Source organism: Buteo buteo, chromosome 16 (assembly GCF_964188355.1).
Source record: "Buteo buteo chromosome 16, bButBut1.hap1.1, whole genome shotgun sequence".
NCBI classification, from domain to species: Eukaryota; Metazoa; Chordata; class Aves; order Accipitriformes; family Accipitridae; genus Buteo; species Buteo buteo.
The window spans coordinates 30,378,820-30,397,143 of record NC_134186.1 but is presented as its reverse complement, the minus strand read 5'-3'; the positions used below and the strand labels follow the sequence as shown (position 1 = coordinate 30,397,143).

At 42.7% G+C, this 18,324-nt stretch overlaps 1 protein-coding gene across 6 annotated transcripts in view; it reads right to left on the bottom strand.

The window, feature by feature from the left end:
* Nucleotides 1-2,903: 2,903 nt before the first annotated feature.
* LOC142040504 (serine/threonine-protein kinase PAK 6-like) overlaps nt 2,904-18,324 on the bottom strand; it is a 77,770-nt gene continuing 62,349 nt past the window's right edge. For all 6 annotated transcript variants that reach the window (XM_075048493.1, XM_075048495.1, XM_075048494.1 and 3 more), the window contains 7 exons: nt 15,577-16,194; nt 11,900-12,391; nt 11,512-11,645; nt 8,487-8,613; nt 8,171-8,296; nt 7,379-7,513; nt 2,904-5,398 (listed from right to left, as the gene is read on the bottom strand). In XM_075048493.1, the coding sequence (XP_074904594.1) occupies nt 5,231-5,398; nt 7,379-7,513; nt 8,171-8,296; nt 8,487-8,613; nt 11,512-11,645; nt 11,900-12,391; nt 15,577-16,194 (1,800 nt within the window). In that variant the 3' untranslated portion in view covers nt 2,904-5,230. The remainder of the gene's footprint in view (nt 5,399-7,378; nt 7,514-8,170; nt 8,297-8,486; nt 8,614-11,511; nt 11,646-11,899; nt 12,392-15,576; nt 16,195-18,324) is intronic.

Sequence of the window (18,324 nt, the reverse complement as noted above, 5' to 3'; positions counted from 1 at the left end):
TTAACTTCAGCAGTTTGGATTCATGTTATTAATATCCTCTGATGTTTGAAGCCTGAGAAAGAAAACACACCATGATGACTCGTACACTTACACCACATCACAGTTTCTATTGTGCAACCCTTCTGTTATTAAACAAAGCACTGGCACAGCTTTATCAGGTGATTTATGCAGAATTTCATGAAAAACAGGTGGTACGTTTTACGCAGATTACGTCTTAGTGCTAAAAAAATACCTTCTAAAAGTACTTTTTAGAGTGTGTATGGAAGAATCACTATCTGTAAGCAAAGCCACATCTCAGGTAAAGTACAGACCACATTCTGCATCAACACCTTTTCCCCGCATTGAAGTGAAGCAGTCTTCATGCCTCAGAGGTCAGGCGTGCCAATGCTCCTCTAGACAGAACACTGTCTCTACACAAAATGTGATGAAATTTCTGGAAGATGAGAAACACGCAAAAGTAAATAAAGGCACTAAAACAAATGTTACTGTAGAGGTTTCACACAACACATGGTGAATTCTGACCATCCCTCCAGCAGCACAACGGCTCATAGAGTCACACCAGCATTTGGTTACTTACACACTCCAGAGGAGAAATCCTACCTTCTGATATTCCAGCACTATTTCTTCCCACAGAATTCAGACATCTTTGGAGATTTCTTCATGTGGCTGTGCAGCCCTCCCTGTGTTTTTGCTTACCGTAGGGTACTTGCTGACCACAGGGTGATATGGTAGTTGGATCAGACAGGTCTCTATAATAAGGCTGTTACATACAGAAACCAAATTCAATGGTAATTAAGACAACAATAGTGCCTGGTCAGACACTGAACAGCAGCAGAATTAGGCACAATCTTAGATTCTTTCCACATTTTCATCTTTTATGTGGCATATTCTAAATCTCCTTCTCTACCGCTAAATTCTCTTGCACAAAATACTTACTTTCATGAGCCCAAACTTTGTGCTATATTCTTAAAAAAAGAAATAATCAGGATCTCTAAGCAAAGGAGGACTCCAACCGCAACAAGGGATACAAACACAAGACATTGTACCTGAAGGATTGGCACGGGGACTCTCTAAAACGAGAGCATTACTCACAAAAGACACAGCAGTCGAACTCATCTCTTGGCCAACACCTTTGCAGGCAGCTTCCCTAATGAGAATTCAGCACTGACATTTAGGAAAAAAAAGAAAAAAACCTAAAAGACTAACATGGCACACACTTTCAAATGAGAAGCCAACCCGGGGGGAAGGCTTCCCCTTGCTGTCTCTTCACTATCCAGTGCAGACTGGTGGTAGTGGGAAAGTTAGGGCAAGCGCAGCTCTCCTCAGCAGGCTGGCTTGCTATTAGTGCCTTTGTTATCGTCATGCCCTTCACGTTTTCAGAGCACTTTACAGACACGAGTAAAAGCCTGAAGGTCATTGCTAAAGCAAATCAGTTTGCTGTGGTGAATAGATGCAGATCCCTATGAATATGATGCTGTCAACCAAACACTGAGAAGCGAATAGCCAGAAAATGCATGTAGCTGGTTGCTTTAGCTTTATTTCTATCATCATTCCCTAGGCAGTCAGGGACCTAGAAGCCTTTGATGTCCCTTCACAGGTCCAAACAAACGTCTGGCCACCCTGTCCTCCTTTGTAAGCAACAGTAACTCATTTCCTTCCAGTCTGCATAACTACGATGCCCCAATTTTTAATTGAAGAACAGACAGTGTGTACAGCCAGTTCTCTCTGCTCCCCTTCCTGCAATTACAGGAAAATTTGCCTTCAAATATTTAGTGGCCACTCTGCATACCGCAAGCTGCTCTAGGTATTCCTACAAACTATATCCAGTTGAGAGCTATAGTTCAGGCTCAAATTGTACTGAATGATCCAAAATTATCTTCTACCTCCGTAATAAAGATATGGTGCTGACATGACCATTGCTACTACGGAAGGAATTGCTGCACAATAGCTACTGTATTTTAGAGACACTCTCCCTGCCCCATGTGTATCTCCACGTGGTCAAGATTCACTACTTATAATTATCCCCACTTATAGACTAGGACCTAGGGCATAGCAAAATGCTTTCTCTGGGCTGCAGGAGGAAGAGCAGGATTCTTCTCACCAGACTGAACAATCTTAAAAGTCAGGAGCCTCATTTGATCTAGGGTCCTTCTGTAATCACTGGTTTAAAGATAGGAGGCTCTAGAGAAAGATTTGTCCCGTTCTGAAATAAATGGGATAATAAGCTGCTGCATTCAATAGCACAGAGCCCTGTTTGAGGAGGACAGGCACCATTATATACAGACAAGTGCACTTGGGAGATGACGACAGTCACAGGCTCCCCATTTGATTCAGCAAATTGTTCATATAAATTCAACCTGCCATCTTCAAAGGCCTACTACATGCTGATTGCCAGGGCTGTGGCAGCATGGAAAAGACTCGATACTAGCAAGGCTGACAGGAAGGAAGAATAAAAGGGAATGATTCAGGTGAAACATGACATAAAACAACAGAAAACCCAGAGACATAAGTGTAACCTTGTTGAAAGCATATATGAAAAGATATTCAGAGAAAACATCATCTCAAAGCATAATTACCCACTGAGTAGGCTATGAGCTCTTCACAGAAGAGGCTACATTTTGTTATATACTAAGATATCACTTAGCATACAAGAAATCTCACTCCTGAATACTACTGCAATGCAAATTACAAACCTGCTCTGCTTATCATAATTCTCCTGACTGGCTGCCTGGTTCTTGGGGAAGGAGTTGTTGGCCCTGGAGACAGAGCTTCAATCTTTTAACTAATCTAGGTTTATCTTAGGATTTATATTTGATTCCACACTCATCTAAGTAATGGAGCAATTAACTGGTGATATGCCAAGCACAAACTGTAAAGAGAGAAACACAAGAATCAGATATTTAATTCTCTATTGGACAGGAAGATAGATACTTTCTGCATTCTCCACAAATATGGTAATGAGTTTTTAAAATTTTATAAGATACTTGAATGCAATCTTTCAAGGGCCTTCCCTCACTGTGTTTAGTCAGACTTGGGCCGAAGTATAAAACAGTGTTAAATGTTAAACCTGTCATCCCTGTCTCCAAGAAATGTTTCAGGATCCAGGCTTCTGCTATAGTCTCTTCTTGTTTTAAAAGCCACATAGCTACAGAATAGATAAGTTAGACCAGACTTCAAGGTTCACACTTCTCTTACATCTCTGAACTATAGACATATTTTAAAGCATCTCAGCACCACAACAGGCTTATGAATAAATCAAGATCTACTTTAATTTAAAACACAAGTGCAAAGGATTCACAACTACAGACGAGCAGGATCGTTTGTTTCAAATTATAAATCTTTTCAAAGCCCTGCTCTTTTGCATAAAAAAAAGCAGTATATCTGGAATACAGAAACATTTTACATCAAAAATTTTCCAGTGCAGCTAAGGAGGAGCTAAATGAATTCATTTCAACCAACTTCATCAGCCCCAAACTTAGACATCCAGTCTAGGCAAACGACCTACGATCCCTCTACTGGCCACAGGCCAAGTGGTATTGAGAGAGCGCGATTTCATCCTTCAGCAGGTATCTGAGATAATGGAGATGAACCACCCTCCGGAGGTGTTCCTCTCACTTTGGTCTACAGAGCCAACCTATATGCTTCGCAGACTGGGTGCCCACCATTTGATGGCTGGCCTCAGTGCAGATGAATTCCATCACAAATTACTTCAAGTAATCAACTGTGGCTTCAATTTTGAAGCAGGATCTGTAACTGGAGTAAATAGCAGAGGATAGAGATTATTAACATCTTCTGAAGAAAATGCAATTATGAGGTTAGTTTCTGAGCCAGTAGAACTGTCCCAAGAATAACTTAAATTCCAATAAATTTCTATCTGGAGTTTCAAAATAGGATCCCAGTTCCACATGTAAGATTATATTCTTGAGACCTCACAACAATACACACCATTACTGTACAATGTTACATCCTGACCTAGAGTCCAAATACCTTGACTATCTCACTGATCAGAGAGTGTATCATACAAAATGTCTAAATCTATTTTAAAATAACTGAAAGAGCTGTTTAGACAACCAGTAACCTTCCAAATGTCTTGGCAAAGGGATGGTGGGGAAGGGCATACCAATAACAAAACATACATCAAAAGTTTCTCTTCTCCTCATGTTCTGCAGTAGCAAGCAGGGGAGATAGAGGCCTAACAAACTGCCTCACACAAGCACAAAAACCTCTCCAGGGATATACAGGACAGCTGAAACTTTTTCATTCAGTCTCCTAGAGCATCCTCAAAGTGCTACCCAACAACTGTCTCAGGGCAGCATTTCTCAGGCTCTCTTGAGAGAAAGGACTTGCAAAGTCAGGTGCCTGGAAACCAAACATAGGAACACAAGCTTTCAGAGAGCCATTCCAACCAGCACTGGAGGTGTAGCATATCGTGACTTTTCAACCACAAGATCCTGGTGGCAATAACACCTGTCTTCACAGTGTCTGTTTTGAGGCCTGTATCCAAGGGTTTCCCCCCAAAAAAGTTTAAGATCATGAAATGGATTCAAGATTGACCACTAAACCATACATATTCCTCAGCAAAAGAGAAGCATGTTGATGCAAGAGAGCCATTTAGAAACAAATATATATATCACATCTGCTCCCTAGGAAAATATGTACAGTTTTCTAGGTCCACATTTAACCGAAGGAAATTAAAATCATCTGTGAAAAAGTCTCAGAGGAAAAAATTGCCAAGTCTTTGTGCATTGTTTGAGAGTTTAAAGGGGTCTGTGCCCCAAAATGTACATTTGAGTCAGCTCAAGACTCCAGTGTACAACTAAGGAAACAAAGATCACATTTCTGATTGGGAAATATTGTTCCAGTTCAGTAGTCAGCAGCCAAGGTTTGCAGGAACTTGCAGACATTCAGATATGCAACTTCAGACTCCGCTTTTAAATGCTATTCTTCAGACGAAGCAATCCACAAGCCATGAAACACCTGCTTTATTCTTGAGACATACTTGGTCTTATTTGGATCTAGTATGTATGTATTGATTGTCTTCAGCAAAAGAGAAGCCACAAAAGGCTGAGAATGCAAGGACAGTATTCACATTCATCCTCTAAAATGATCGCTGACAAGTTCCAAGCACCATTCACAGGATGAGACTGCCTGGTCTCTTGGGTTTTTTTGGGTTTTTTGGGTTTTTTTTAAATAAACTTTAATTTTTCCTAGCATTTCCCCTTATGTAAAGTCAGCAGGTAGAGGTACGCTTTCTGTATTGTTGGATAAGGGGGACCAGGCACTCTGGAAGTCCTGTCTGGAGCAAAAAAGGGTGATCCAGAAGTTCTTGTGCCGTTGCTCTTTCTAGTGGATCCCGTGTCAACATCCTTTCCAAGAAGTCTCTCAGAACTGGGGAGGTCTGTGAAAAAGCAACCAACCAAGTCAACCCCATAAAGGAACCAGGCAACAGTTCATGCGACAATAGGTTGCCGCGGTAGGGTTGGTTATAAAGGATCCTGCACATTTCAGCTTTGTAACCCTGCTTTTGCACAGAAATGTAACATGAGATAGCATGCTTTTTATGCTACAGTAATCTTTCTGTCACCAGTAGGCACAACATTTGCACAGGTTGTTTTCTTTTTAATGGGGCACAGCAAATTAAGACAAGACTGCCTGCCATGTCCTTCCATCTAAGTTAACTTTGTTTCCCATTTTGTTATTTAATCTTTTCTACATTTCAGCTCAAAAATTCAACAGAATTTCTGTTACCCGAGGCACATCACTTGGGTGTGAAGGGTTGATCAATTCATTTTTTTTACTGGCCACAGATTGTGGGAAAAGTAGTTAAATACAATTCCCAAATAGGCTTTGAGAGTCTGCAAACCTGATGCTGCTGGTACAAGAAGATGAAGAAACTGCAGAACAGTATACTGAAAAGCTAAATGACCTCAGCAGGTTTGTCCTTTGAAAGATGTGTAAAAGCCTGTTGAGTAGCCAGACCCAAGAACCACTTCAAGGCACTGCACATCTCTTGCTGGTGGTAATCCTCTGCATCATTAAAACTGAATAAAAAATGAACTTGGCATATATTTATTTATTTTAATGCCACTAATTACATCCATTTTAGATTGGGGGCATTTTCTGAGCTCTGGTTAACTTAGAAGTAGATCATGAAATACTGTTCACACTGAACTACTGCTTATTTCATGAGTGCTTTGAACGACTTCACTGTGATGGCTAGAGGGAGAAGGCACAACACAGCTAAGTACGAGTGCCAGAATCCAGCCTTTGTCACTCTGTCAATAAATCTACCTGTGCTTTAGAAAAGCAGCAGAGATACTCCATTTAACCTGTTGCACCCAGCACTACGGTCATTGACCACAGCAAGCCATTAACTGTAATCAGAATGGGGGGCTGCATCCACAGCTGGTGCTGAGCCCCACACAGACAGCAGGGAGACAGGGGAGGATGGCCACCAGTCTGGCAATCGCAGAGGTCTGCTGGAAGCCAGTTTGCTTCCCAGGACAAAGTGGAGCAGAGCAAGACTGTAAATAGCTCTGGCTTTCACACCCCATGGATGGGTCATCTCACCAAGCAAGGTGTGCAATCCAGACCAGAAGTGGCTTTACACCGCCTAAGGAGTGCAAGCACTGGGTCCAGAATGTGACCTTGAAATTCTAAATAGTGTTGCAAAGGCAAAGAGGAAAGAGCAGCTGTTGATGTTTGAGTGTATGCTGTTAGTTCAGCAGTCTACTCTGTTAAATAATTCAGTTTTAGCAGCTGCAGATATTCTGATTAATTGGAAAGGCCAGATAGCTCAGAATGCTGCAGAAGCTATTTGATCTCAGAGGCTTGGACTGAAATGAAAGGACGACTGCTCTAAGTGGTAACTAAAAGGTAATCACTGTATTTCTTAAGTCACTGCTACTTTTTCATAAGAAACCACGAAGCTGAGTTCATCTTCAATGCAGCTGCACTGTCTCCATGAGCTACTGTCTGTATTGAGCTCTCCTGCTCTGACCATAATGCAGTCTTTGCAGTCCTGAAAGCAGTGAAGCCAGAAACCCTCAAGAGCAAGGATCCTCCTGTTTACTTCCCTAGAAGATGAGCTACACTATTAACATCAGCACGATATTAACTGTTGGGTCCACCTGAAGCAGCTTTGATTTGCATTATCAGGTTTATGTGCAAGTGACCTTACATTATTAGGGCTATTTCCCAAGCCAGCCACTAGCTGTCAGCAGCAGCTTGCATCCACTGAGGCACCAGGGCCAAAGAAGTTCCCCAAGAAACATGTCCTAGCAAGCTCACTTTCACAGCCAGCTTTACTGGGAACAGCTGATACGGATGTTTCCCCATGATAATCATCAGGTTTACAAGTGTTTGCCAGTATGCTCACCCTGTGAAAGTTTTTCAGTTTGGGAGGAGGGCTGTCACGGAGTCTCTTCATTGCCTGGACTGGAGAATCACTAAAATAGGGGGGTTCTCCATCCACCATCTCTATCACCATGATCCCCAGAGACCAGATATCCACCTGTGGGAACCAACGTCACATCAGTACACACAGTTCAGAGCAACAGGGCCTTGCTTTGTTGCTTTCACAAAGACAGCAACACCTCACCCACGACAAATGGTACTGAGAGAATAAAACATTAACCCATGTGATGCTATTGGACTCCTTACCGTAGTTTAACAAAGACAGCTTTCCACCTAAGACTGAGCCACACTGGTGTTGCAACATGTAAAGGTCTGCAAGTAACTGCTTGTGCTACACCTGGTTGGTTGGTAAACAACACTAATCAGTCTACTGCCACCTGCCCGTAATTTCAGAGCTCACATCTGTGCCTTCCCTCCTCTCCTCCCCTCCCTTTATGGCATTGATTGATTTACTGATCCATATCAGATGACAGGCTGCTCCTTGCTAACATCTGTCCACACTACAGCAGACACAAGTCCATGCCAAGCTTCAGGTATAAGAATAGAGTAAGTTTACACCTTGTTCCCGGAAGCAGAACAACCTGTTTTTCTACTGTTTTAGGAAATATTGATATCATCACAATCAAATCTGTAGTCATAGTTGTATTTAAACAGACTCTAGAGGTTCTTCCTAGAAAAGCCAACAGTTAGTTTCCTGTGACACTTCAGAATATTATTTGCTACCTCTTCTGATATTAGGGCAGTGGTCCCTTACCTCGGTAGTGTATGGTATCCTTGCAATAACTTCTGGAGCCATCCAGTAGGGAGTACCTACTAGGGACTTTCTTTTAGGTACATCTTTACTGATCTGAGCACAGAAGCCAAAATCTGAGAGTTTGACCTGTACAAAGAGAAAAGCAACCAACCTTAACAATAATTTTTAAACAACATGGAGGGAAACACTAAGGACAAAGAAGACAAAGGGAGTAAGAGGACAAGGTATGAACAAAAGATTGTGAACAGAAAGGAAATAAGGAGACAGACGAAGGCTGCAGCAGAAGACAGGAAACAGTTTGTCTGAGGAAACATACCCTTCCATCCAGTGTCAAAAGAATGGAGTCGCTCTTAATGTCTCGGTGAATGACGCCCTGAGAGTGAAGATATGACAGAGCCTGCAGCACTGACTCACACACTGTTGCAATTTGCTCTTCATTTAGCCTGAAATTAAAGACACGGGAGTTTAACTGCATCGCATCGTACTGGGCAGTGGATAGTACTTATTCACAAGTCCTCTTTGAAGGCACAGTGCAATTTTGAAGTTGGATTGCAGATACATATTTTGGTTCCCTATGACCGTTACTGTCTCATTTTTACTGTTTTTCTATGACTGTTGAAAACATTTTTGTCTTAATGGTTAGCAATTTTTAGTTTTTGTAAGTCTAATACAGAGAAATTGCATTTTAAATCTTTTATCAAAATTCATTCCGCAAGATGCTGTTTCAAGCAATTCTGATAGGCAGGACTGCTTCTTCATGCCAAGGTGCCGCAGTAACTGTTGAGACAGCTTTTATTTTAAAGCAAATATAGTAAAGCTATTGTTCACAAGGCTTATTGTGCAACTTCATCCAGAAAGCATCCAAACACGTAATTTGATAGCAAATATAGGGATCCTTTAGAGGTTTCATGCAGCTGGACACTTTGGATACTTTTACACCTAACTAATGGTAGTGCAGGTCACAAGCGGAGAAGACACTCCCGAATTTTACCACTCTCTGTTAGCACACTGAGTATGAGCACTAAGAACCTCATCTTTAGAAGCTGTTGCTGTTTGGCATACCAACACAAGAACCTTCATGATCAAATATAAGTGAAAATGGTAGAAATGAAAATTATCTCCTGTAACTGGGGACACTGACAGTATTCTCTGCACATTTATACTAAGCAATGCTAGAAGTTAAGTATTTCAAAGAATAGCTGAGGTACCCAATTTGAGTACTTTTGATTCTCAGCCTGTCTCTTGCAGTTGTTTCAAACAGCTCTCAGCTGAGGGCATAGAAATGATAACTCCTCAAATCCAGGTCTGCAAGGAAGACTGAGGAGAAGAGAGCGCTCAGAAGGCAGAACCATGCAGAGTGCACCAGTACCTTCTAAATACATAAAAGCAATTTCTACACAGTTATGAAGGAGGTTGCACCATCATCACCTGAGATGGTGCTTTATTTACTTTAATTTATACTTCTATTGCGTGTTTGGTATTCCATCTCTTACTCTACCAAACTGACCAGGACAACTACATGTTGTGGCTGCACTCTGCCATGCTGATGGCAAATATATCTGAAGAATGGCAGGGGGCTACTTTTGGCATTTTGATTTACCCTGTAAAGGGAGAGGGACAAAGGCTAACTGTGGGACTTGCCTAGTACAGAACCTAACCTATTTAGAAACAGTGCTTTTCATTTCATAGTGCATGAGCTGTAAGAAAAGCTGATACACTTCTGAGCTCTGTGGTTCTAGAAGATAGCAAGAGGTGTACTTTTAGCTGGTCACGTATGGAATTTGGTTTCAGTCAAGTGACTGCATACTGTAAAACAGATTACTAGAGGATTACCTCACTCCTAGAGATGCAAATCAGTTATCACCTTCAGCAAATGTTTAATGAGTGGAATGAGGGTATTTTCCTCCCTGTGAAAAACTGATAAAGGCTTGCAGCTTACTTCTGATAAATCTGTTACAACAGATCCTGTTTCCACTATGTGGAAAAACAAGCATTCATTAGAAGGTTCAAAGGAAGGCTTCATAAACTAACTCAAACCTAGGCTGAGGTCCCACTATGGAATTCAATCTCACTGGTGGATTACCTTACACAGACCCTTCATAAACCTCTTCAGAATATTTAAATTTTTTTAATCCATAGTTCCATTGGTTCTAATACCAGCTATGAGCTACAAGAGTTTCACTGGCTCTGCAATGCTGTAACTCAGCACTGTTCAGGATTAAATGTTCTTTTTCCTGTCCAGGAGCAAGTACATGACTTACAGTGAAACCTTGGTTCTCAGACCCTGAGATGTGCCTCTGAACTCAATGCTGGAGGGCCTGGCCATTGGGCCTGGCCATCAAAGTGTCTCCAAGACACTCCTTACAGGTGGGATTGTAGAGGCTACAGAGGACAATGTGCCTTTTTATACCTCCCAAACACATCACAGATGCACTTCCAAAACACAGAACCCAATAGAGCAAGATATATGCCTTAAATCCACCACAGGATCAGTAAAGGCTAGTCAAAGCATGTAAGTGAATTAAAGGCATACTATGATTAAAAAAAGTAAATACAATTAGTGTTAGCAATACTACATAATTGTAATCCAATTAAGATTCTGAATCTTCAAAAAAGGAAAGCTCATCCTACAGACTTTCTTGGTCAGTCTTTTCACTGGCGTTCCCTGCACCAGTTTACAGCCTCGCAGGACTGCTCGGAAGCAGAAGGAGGGTGCTCCAGGGTCATGGGTAAGATACAATCATCGTAACTGCATCACCAGAAGACCTTGTGAGTGAGACTCTAGAGACTATTTGAGAACAACTTCTTTGCCCTACAGAAATGCTTTGGGCATTAATAAGTGCTGTTGATAAGAAAACAAATTTAGGAGAGTGTCCAGTAGTTGCTATCTTTAGGCAACAAAATTTGGGAAGGAGTCCAGATCTCAAGGCTCTGCTGCACTTCTCCAGAGGAGTTAGCCACAAATTCAACCTCACTAAGGTTGCACCACTGAAAACTATTTCTGCATGCTCTTTAATACTTACTCAATGAGCTTCCTGGCCAGAATTCAATAGATATAGTAAACAATACTTTTTTTATGAGTACTGTTGTTTTACAGGAAAGGTCATCAAGTAGTTGAACAGCGGGTATCTAAAGGGATCAGTACCGTAAATAAGGTCCCTTCTACATCAGAAGTATCATCGCATACTTCAAATGGATAACAGTTAAAAAGCGTAGCAGTTTCAGGGCACTGCAAACACAAAATCTCTGAGGGAAACTACTCTCCCCAGAAATCTCTACTCTACTGCTCTTGCCTGTCAGGTGGGAACACAAGCATTGATGTTGCAGACTTTGCTTCATACCTGATCTGAGATACAATGTCTGTGAGGGCTCCCCCCTGCAGAAACTCCATCAGCACCCAGAGCTCCTCTCCCACTAGATAGCTCTTGTACATCTCCACTACGTTGACATGTTGATAGTCCCTCATTATCACCACCTGTAAAAAGACAGTGGACAATTGACCACCACAAAATCACTAACAACACTTAATCTTACACAACGAAGCAAGCATGCACAACCCTACGAGTACAACGCAGTAGCCTCCACCCCCCCAGTCATTTTTCTCCTTGGTACTAGCACAATTCTCTTAAAAGGAAGATGTCTCCTGCTCTTCCCTTCTTTTTACCACACTGTCTGTTACCACAGCTTTATGGTGGACAGCAGAACCCCACCTCTCATCACTATACTTACCTCATTAAAAAGGAGCTCCCGGCGCTGCTGCTTTCTCAGATCCATCATTTTCACTGCCACCTGCCGCCCTGAGTGCTTCTCTCGAGCAATACAGACAATACCTGTGGACCCTTCACCAATCTTCACATAATTCTCCAGCAATGTCCGAGGGTCCCCCTGGTCCACAACCATTCTAAGGGCAGCTTTGAACTGCTCATGAGTCACAACCACCGGGTCCTCACTGGCCAGCTGCCCTTTCACAGAAGAGTCCTGGGGAAGGTGAAGGTTGCTAGAACTAGTCTGAGTCTGCCGGTTCCTGGGAGACCCTGCCGGCGATGGCCTGCCTTGTGGCAGCGCAATTGCCTTCTCCACTGTTGGTGATTTTTGGGGGGTTCCAGCTTCTGAGATCATCCTGGGGAAATCGGATGCAGGCTGATCTGATGGAAGAGACTGGGCTTTGGTTGCAGGGCTGCGTGGTGAACCCCATTGCTGGGGCCTAAAGAAAGCATTAGGCTTTGAGAAGAACAAATATGAAAGTGGAAGAAAGAAAAAGTGATGGTTAGATTAACAAGAAAGAAATGTCAGGAATCAGTTGTGTGTTATGCCACTCTGGCCTAGTACATTTTGTAGCAGACTGGAGCCAAGAGCTCTAGGTTCTTGTCTCCGGGTCTGCCCAACATACGCTGCATGACTAGGGGAAGACACATGGATGCAGATTTTCAAGAATCAGCTACAGGATGGGTGCTATGCTTAAAGGACCTCCAAATTGAGGCAGTTTAAAAGGGACCTTTTAAAGCACATGCTTTAGGAAAAAAAAAAACCAAAAACACCAAAACCCAAAACCCACAGCAAAAAACCTAGCTGCTATAAAGCATTCCAACCTTGCCACCAAAACTCAGGGGCAACCTGTGTTGCAGAGAATTTGAAAATCCTTTTGTGCCTCTGTGCCTCTGATCTTCCTCTATATAAAAGGAAAAAGGATTCATGCCAAAGCTGTAAATCACTTTGATGTCTTGGCCTAATTCCCTTTGGGTAATTACGCTCTGCCTACTGAAAACTCTCTGCACTTTCCACTGGTACCTGCAGAGCATTCCTGTCGCTCAGACACTGAATTAGCACTCTGTTTTGGGAAAAGCACCATGAACCAGGATGCCTGTGGGTGGCCAGTGTGAGACTTTGGCTACACAGAGCCACCTGCCACCTTGCCATCTTACTGGCTCAAAACTGACCTACAATGAATTTGGATTAGCAGTGCTCTTTCCTGAAGCACCCGAGGCTTTTGGAGACCTCCCACTCAAGTACCAAGCAGGCCCAACCCTGTTTAGTTTATGAGATCTAGTAAGATCACAGCCTGCGGTAATGTGGCTTCAGGATACACATTCCCATGCTAGCACTACGCATAGGTCTCCCAAGAAGGATAAATCTTGAAGTGCTAATACTCACCCTGGAAATGTTGATTAATTAAAATTCAACATCATCTAGCAAGTTAGGTATAAAATACATTATATACTTAGTTATATGTAAAATAATAGTGGATCCAACAAAGTAGCAACTTCAGAAAGAGCAAGCCAATCATTTATATTATAGGGCAAAACAAAAACTTCAAAGCAACAAGCTTTTTCTCTCTCACAATTCAGACAGATTATTAATAAAGTTAATAATATGGGTATGGGAACTGAAAGCTGCCAATAGAGAAATTTTTAAAGGAGCACTCATTTTCTGTCTCAGACAGAAAATAATTGTATAGAACTTAATTCTATGCACTTTGGTTTTTAATCAAGGATTTTTGTCAACAGTAAAATCTGCATAAGCCTAACATACATACAGCTCATTTTCACACACGCATTGGCCCTGGAAGTATGATTTAGTAGCTCCTGGCATCGGGGTGCAGGAGTGCGCAAACACAAACTGCCTGTCAGAAGTTACTTCCTCCTCATTTAGCAGCTCCACCCCTGCAGTCCTGTAGAGACATGCTCATGGCAACAAAGTACTGATTTCCCAATTCTTGTTTTGTCTCAGGAGGGGGGGAGGTTTTACATAACCTAGATCATGCAAAAGGGCACACAACATGCATGCAAGCTCACACATACTTGTGTAACCACACATAAGTATTATTTCCTGCTCCTGTAATTTGACAGCCCCTATATACACATTTTCAGTCTCTGTACATTTTGAGCTGTCACTGGTTCTCCCGCTCCTTCCCCCCATAGTTGGTCAAAAGGAGAGAGCACTCGACCTTGCCGTGGTGACTCTAGGCAGCCTGTCAAGGCACCCACCTCCCCATTTTCAGCCAATTATATCCCCTTTCCATTTCATCTGCAATTATGCATTTCCTAACACGTCACAGTTACACATCATCATCTCCATTTGTGAGGGAGACTAAGGTTTTAATCATTGGAGACTGTTAAGAACCACTTAGATAAATAATTGCCAGCGATGGCCCAGATCCTTGGCTGGAACAGGGAGATGGACTAGATAACCTCAAGGTCTTTCCTACTCCTCACCAGCAGCTCGAGTTCAAACACACCCAGGCACATCCCTGCACACACACCATTCGACTGGTAACCTCTGCTCCTCTTTGCCATGCTTCAGCACTTTCACAAAGATGCTCTTGCTACAGAAGAAAGAAGTGGTCAGTTCTCCCAAGTACTCAGGGACAGACCTCCAGCCAGTATAGATCAGCCCAGAGTCACAGACAGCAATAAGTCTAGCTCATGCTACGCAAAAACTGCATTCCTTTAAAAACCCACTCCCTTGGAAAGGGAATCTCCAGGGGGAAGACTGTGTCTGAAAGCCTTGAGCCTCATCGTTATGCAAACTCCCAACAAGCTGGGTCAGAGAGAGCTCCACCCTGCAGTACACTTTAGAACAGTCAGTTTTGTTGGGCCAGTGGTTCCTGTCATTTTCCTCCGAGTTCAGGGACTCCACCCCTGCTAGAAATTAGCCTGGCCTTGCACCAGCCCAGCACAGCCTTTGAAAACACCTAACAGCTGTGCAAGGACAACAAGCACTAGGTTAGCCTGGGATGAATTAGAAGCAGTGGCCTGAAGGGCTACATTTCCTATCCAGTAACAGGAACCAGAGTTTTTCTCCTAGTTGAAGAAGTAGTGAGTCATTCATTCAGGATAGCTTTCCTGGGGGAGATGTAGCTATGAGCTGTCCCATCCTTACCAAAACCCGTCAGATTTCCTGTTTAACAGTACTGTGGGTGCTGATGGAAACATTCCTATTGTAGGCTGGTTGGCAGATACAGCTATAAACAAGCTCTCCTGAGATAGTTCTATTTTGCACAAGCAAAAGAATACCTTACTAATGTGAATTATGGCAATTTCCCAAATGGCAAAAGCACATTTATGCTAGTATAACGGCATTTAAGTTATTCCTTTACTACCACAGAAGGGCAAAAAATGAGTAAGTTCCCTACCTCCTTCTCAGCCTACACTCCTGCAAGCAGAGCTCCACTAGCAAGCCTTTCTCATGTAGATCTGACCGCCATTTTGAGCTATGCCTAGCAGTATATTTTGTGAAGCTTAGGAGGACTACAGATTTCCCCTGCCCAGGAATTTTGATTCCAACATTAATCATAACAATAACAGATGGTTGCATGATGTTTGCAATTAAATTTGTTGAGCTGTGCAAGTAACCTCTGGAACTGTAAAGTCAACATTGCACTCACTCAAAAATACCGACTAACTAACCTTGATCTGCAGGGAAGGGCCTGACTTGTTTGAGCCGCTGGATGAGGGGAACACACTGCGTAACAGCCTCCTCTTCAAGCTGTTCTCTCTTGATTTGGAGCTAGGGCTGCCCTCCCCTGAGGGCCTGGAGTTTGCCTGTCGTACAAGACAAGGCTGAGGCCAGCACTCTTCTGAGATCTTCTTTCCCGTCTTCTCACTCTCCCCCGGTAGAGTTGGCATATGCTGCAAACCGGAGGCACGCTGGAGGCAGCTACCGTCAGCACCCTGGAACTCCGAAGGCCCGAGGGACTGTGCTTTCATTACCATACCATTGGGATGAGACTGTCCTTCCAATCGGGGTTTGTAATCTGGCCACATAGTCTGCCTCCGGGTCACCTTGGTCCCACCATTGCAATTGAGGTAGTTTCCATATTTGTCTGCCCAGTCTGCTTCAGGACTCTGAAGATACATGTCTGGGGGTCTGTCCTCCCCCAGGAGCCCAAGGGACTGTGCTCTTCTCCTGCTGGTGGGGCTCCTTCCCCTCAGAGTGTTCGAACTGATGGCAGAAAGCTTCTGGATGTCGTTGAGTATCCCAGAGATATAGCCTTCCACTTCCACAGTGCTGCCCCTCACCACAGTCTGTGAAGCATAGGGAAGCAGGGAAAAAAATCAGAGTTGTAAAAACTGAGGCTGAGTTTATCTTGACAAAGGTTAGACTTTGTTTGTCTAGCCAAAGAAGACTCAAGGAATTTAGGAAGAAATAGTAATTTTTCTTTCTGTCTTTTTTTCATTGTCCTTTACAGAGGGGGAAGGAAAAAAGGAATCACTGGGTTACATCCTTCTGTCAGAGGCAGCAGTGCTTTCAGCCAGAACAGTGAATTCTGCTGCTGCACTCACATTCTAAAGGACAACATTAGAACAAAACCAGGATGTTTTTAGCACTATGTACTCTCTTGTGCTGAAATCGCGCTACACTACATCACTAACAGGCTCAACAAGCTCCTGAGAATATTAGTTCTCAGAAGTAGTTACAGAATGCCATGAGCTCTATCTGCAAAAATCACCTTGCTATTCCAATACAAGGTTCATCTCTCCCCTGGAGCACTCTCAATAGTGTTGTAATCAGCCTCCATTAGTCTGTGTCTCTACAATTTTTGCTAATGCATCTTAATCCTGACCAGTGAAGACCACACTGTTCCAATACTGCATCCCTCCTCTGTTCTGCCAAGCTATTATAATTAAAAATTATGAACAAAGGGTCACAACAGCTCACAACTGCCTTGTAAGCAAACGATGAAGAACAAGGCTTCCATCCAAACAAGCAACAGCATTATACAAGTAGGACACTTGAAGCTGTTGGTATATTATGTACTCCTCTACCTTGTTTACTCTGGAACTGAAAAGCTTACAGAAGCTTTTTTAGTGCTGGGAACCAAAATGTTTCATTTCTTCACAGAAATTCACAGCACAGGATCACTCCTACACTTTCATGAATCTGTGCCTGAGGAAAGTCCTTCCCTGGAGTGATGGCAATCTCCTGTTTGCTAACTGAACTCCAGGGATCTTCTAAAGATGCTGAATTAATTACACCAAGCCTAATATTAGCTGGTGCAAAACAGCAGCGCCAGTAATTTCAACAGAATGCTACCACAGTGCGCAAAACGAGCACATGGTTTGCTCACCGTCTGAGAATGAAAGGCAGACTAGAAGATTTGGTCAAACAAGGTGAAGAAAGGACAATCCAACTCATTACATTGCATACACAACATCACCTACAGCAGGAAATTCTACTCTTCAGTCCTATTGTAGCAATGTACCTCCTTCACCACATACATGCACCTTCCTCCATGGCCCCAGCTGCTGTCAAGTAAACAACATGCTGAGGACACTAACTCCTCAAACTGTTTCCATCACTTCTGCACCAAACTCCATAGGGGAAAAAAATACCAAAAGTAAATGGTCAGAAACCCAGTCTCTGAAATCTGTCAGTGGGGTGGGAAGAGTCTTCTGTCCATTCTAATTCATCCATTAGAAACACCAGACATATCAGTTTACCTCAGTAATGCACTCAGTTAAGAGCACTAGTTCATAAATGAGTCTAAGCAGGGACAGATGTAATATGCACACCCTCCAGTCACAGAGCACACGCTTGCTCATGCTTGCACAGGCAAATGGGAGAGAAAGAGGCCCTCCTGCAGTGCTCACTGATGGTTCAATGTTTCTACAAACTGGGAAAAAGAACAACTCAAAGTTGGAAGAAATCTCAGGAGGCCAGCTAGTCCAAAGTAGATGGACAAAAGTCACTCCAGAAAGACTTGTATCTAACAAGTTCTCAAAAAAAGAAGTCTCCAAGAATAGATGCTATGGCCTCTCTAGAAAATACATTCCAGTGCTCGCCTCACCTCCTAGTTAAAAACTTCCTAAAATTAGACTCAAGTCACTCCTGCTGCACTTCTAGTCCATTAAGTCAGTCCTATCCCCAGCTGTCAGAGAAGATGGGAGTTAGCTGTACTTCGCAGCTGTGTTTAAAGACTGCATCAGATTAATGAAGAAACATCCAAATTTGACCCAAATCTATATGGAGTGCTCTTACAAAGATCATGCCATTTTGACCAAAATTTAGAAATTATAATTTTAAAAAGAAAAGCAACTCTTTACAAGCTACATACAGTCCATATCAAAAAAAAGGAAAAAACTATGATAGTTGAATCCAGGAATCTATGTATAAGAGCTTGGCCTAAGAGGGCCAATTAGCACTTTAAAAAAAAA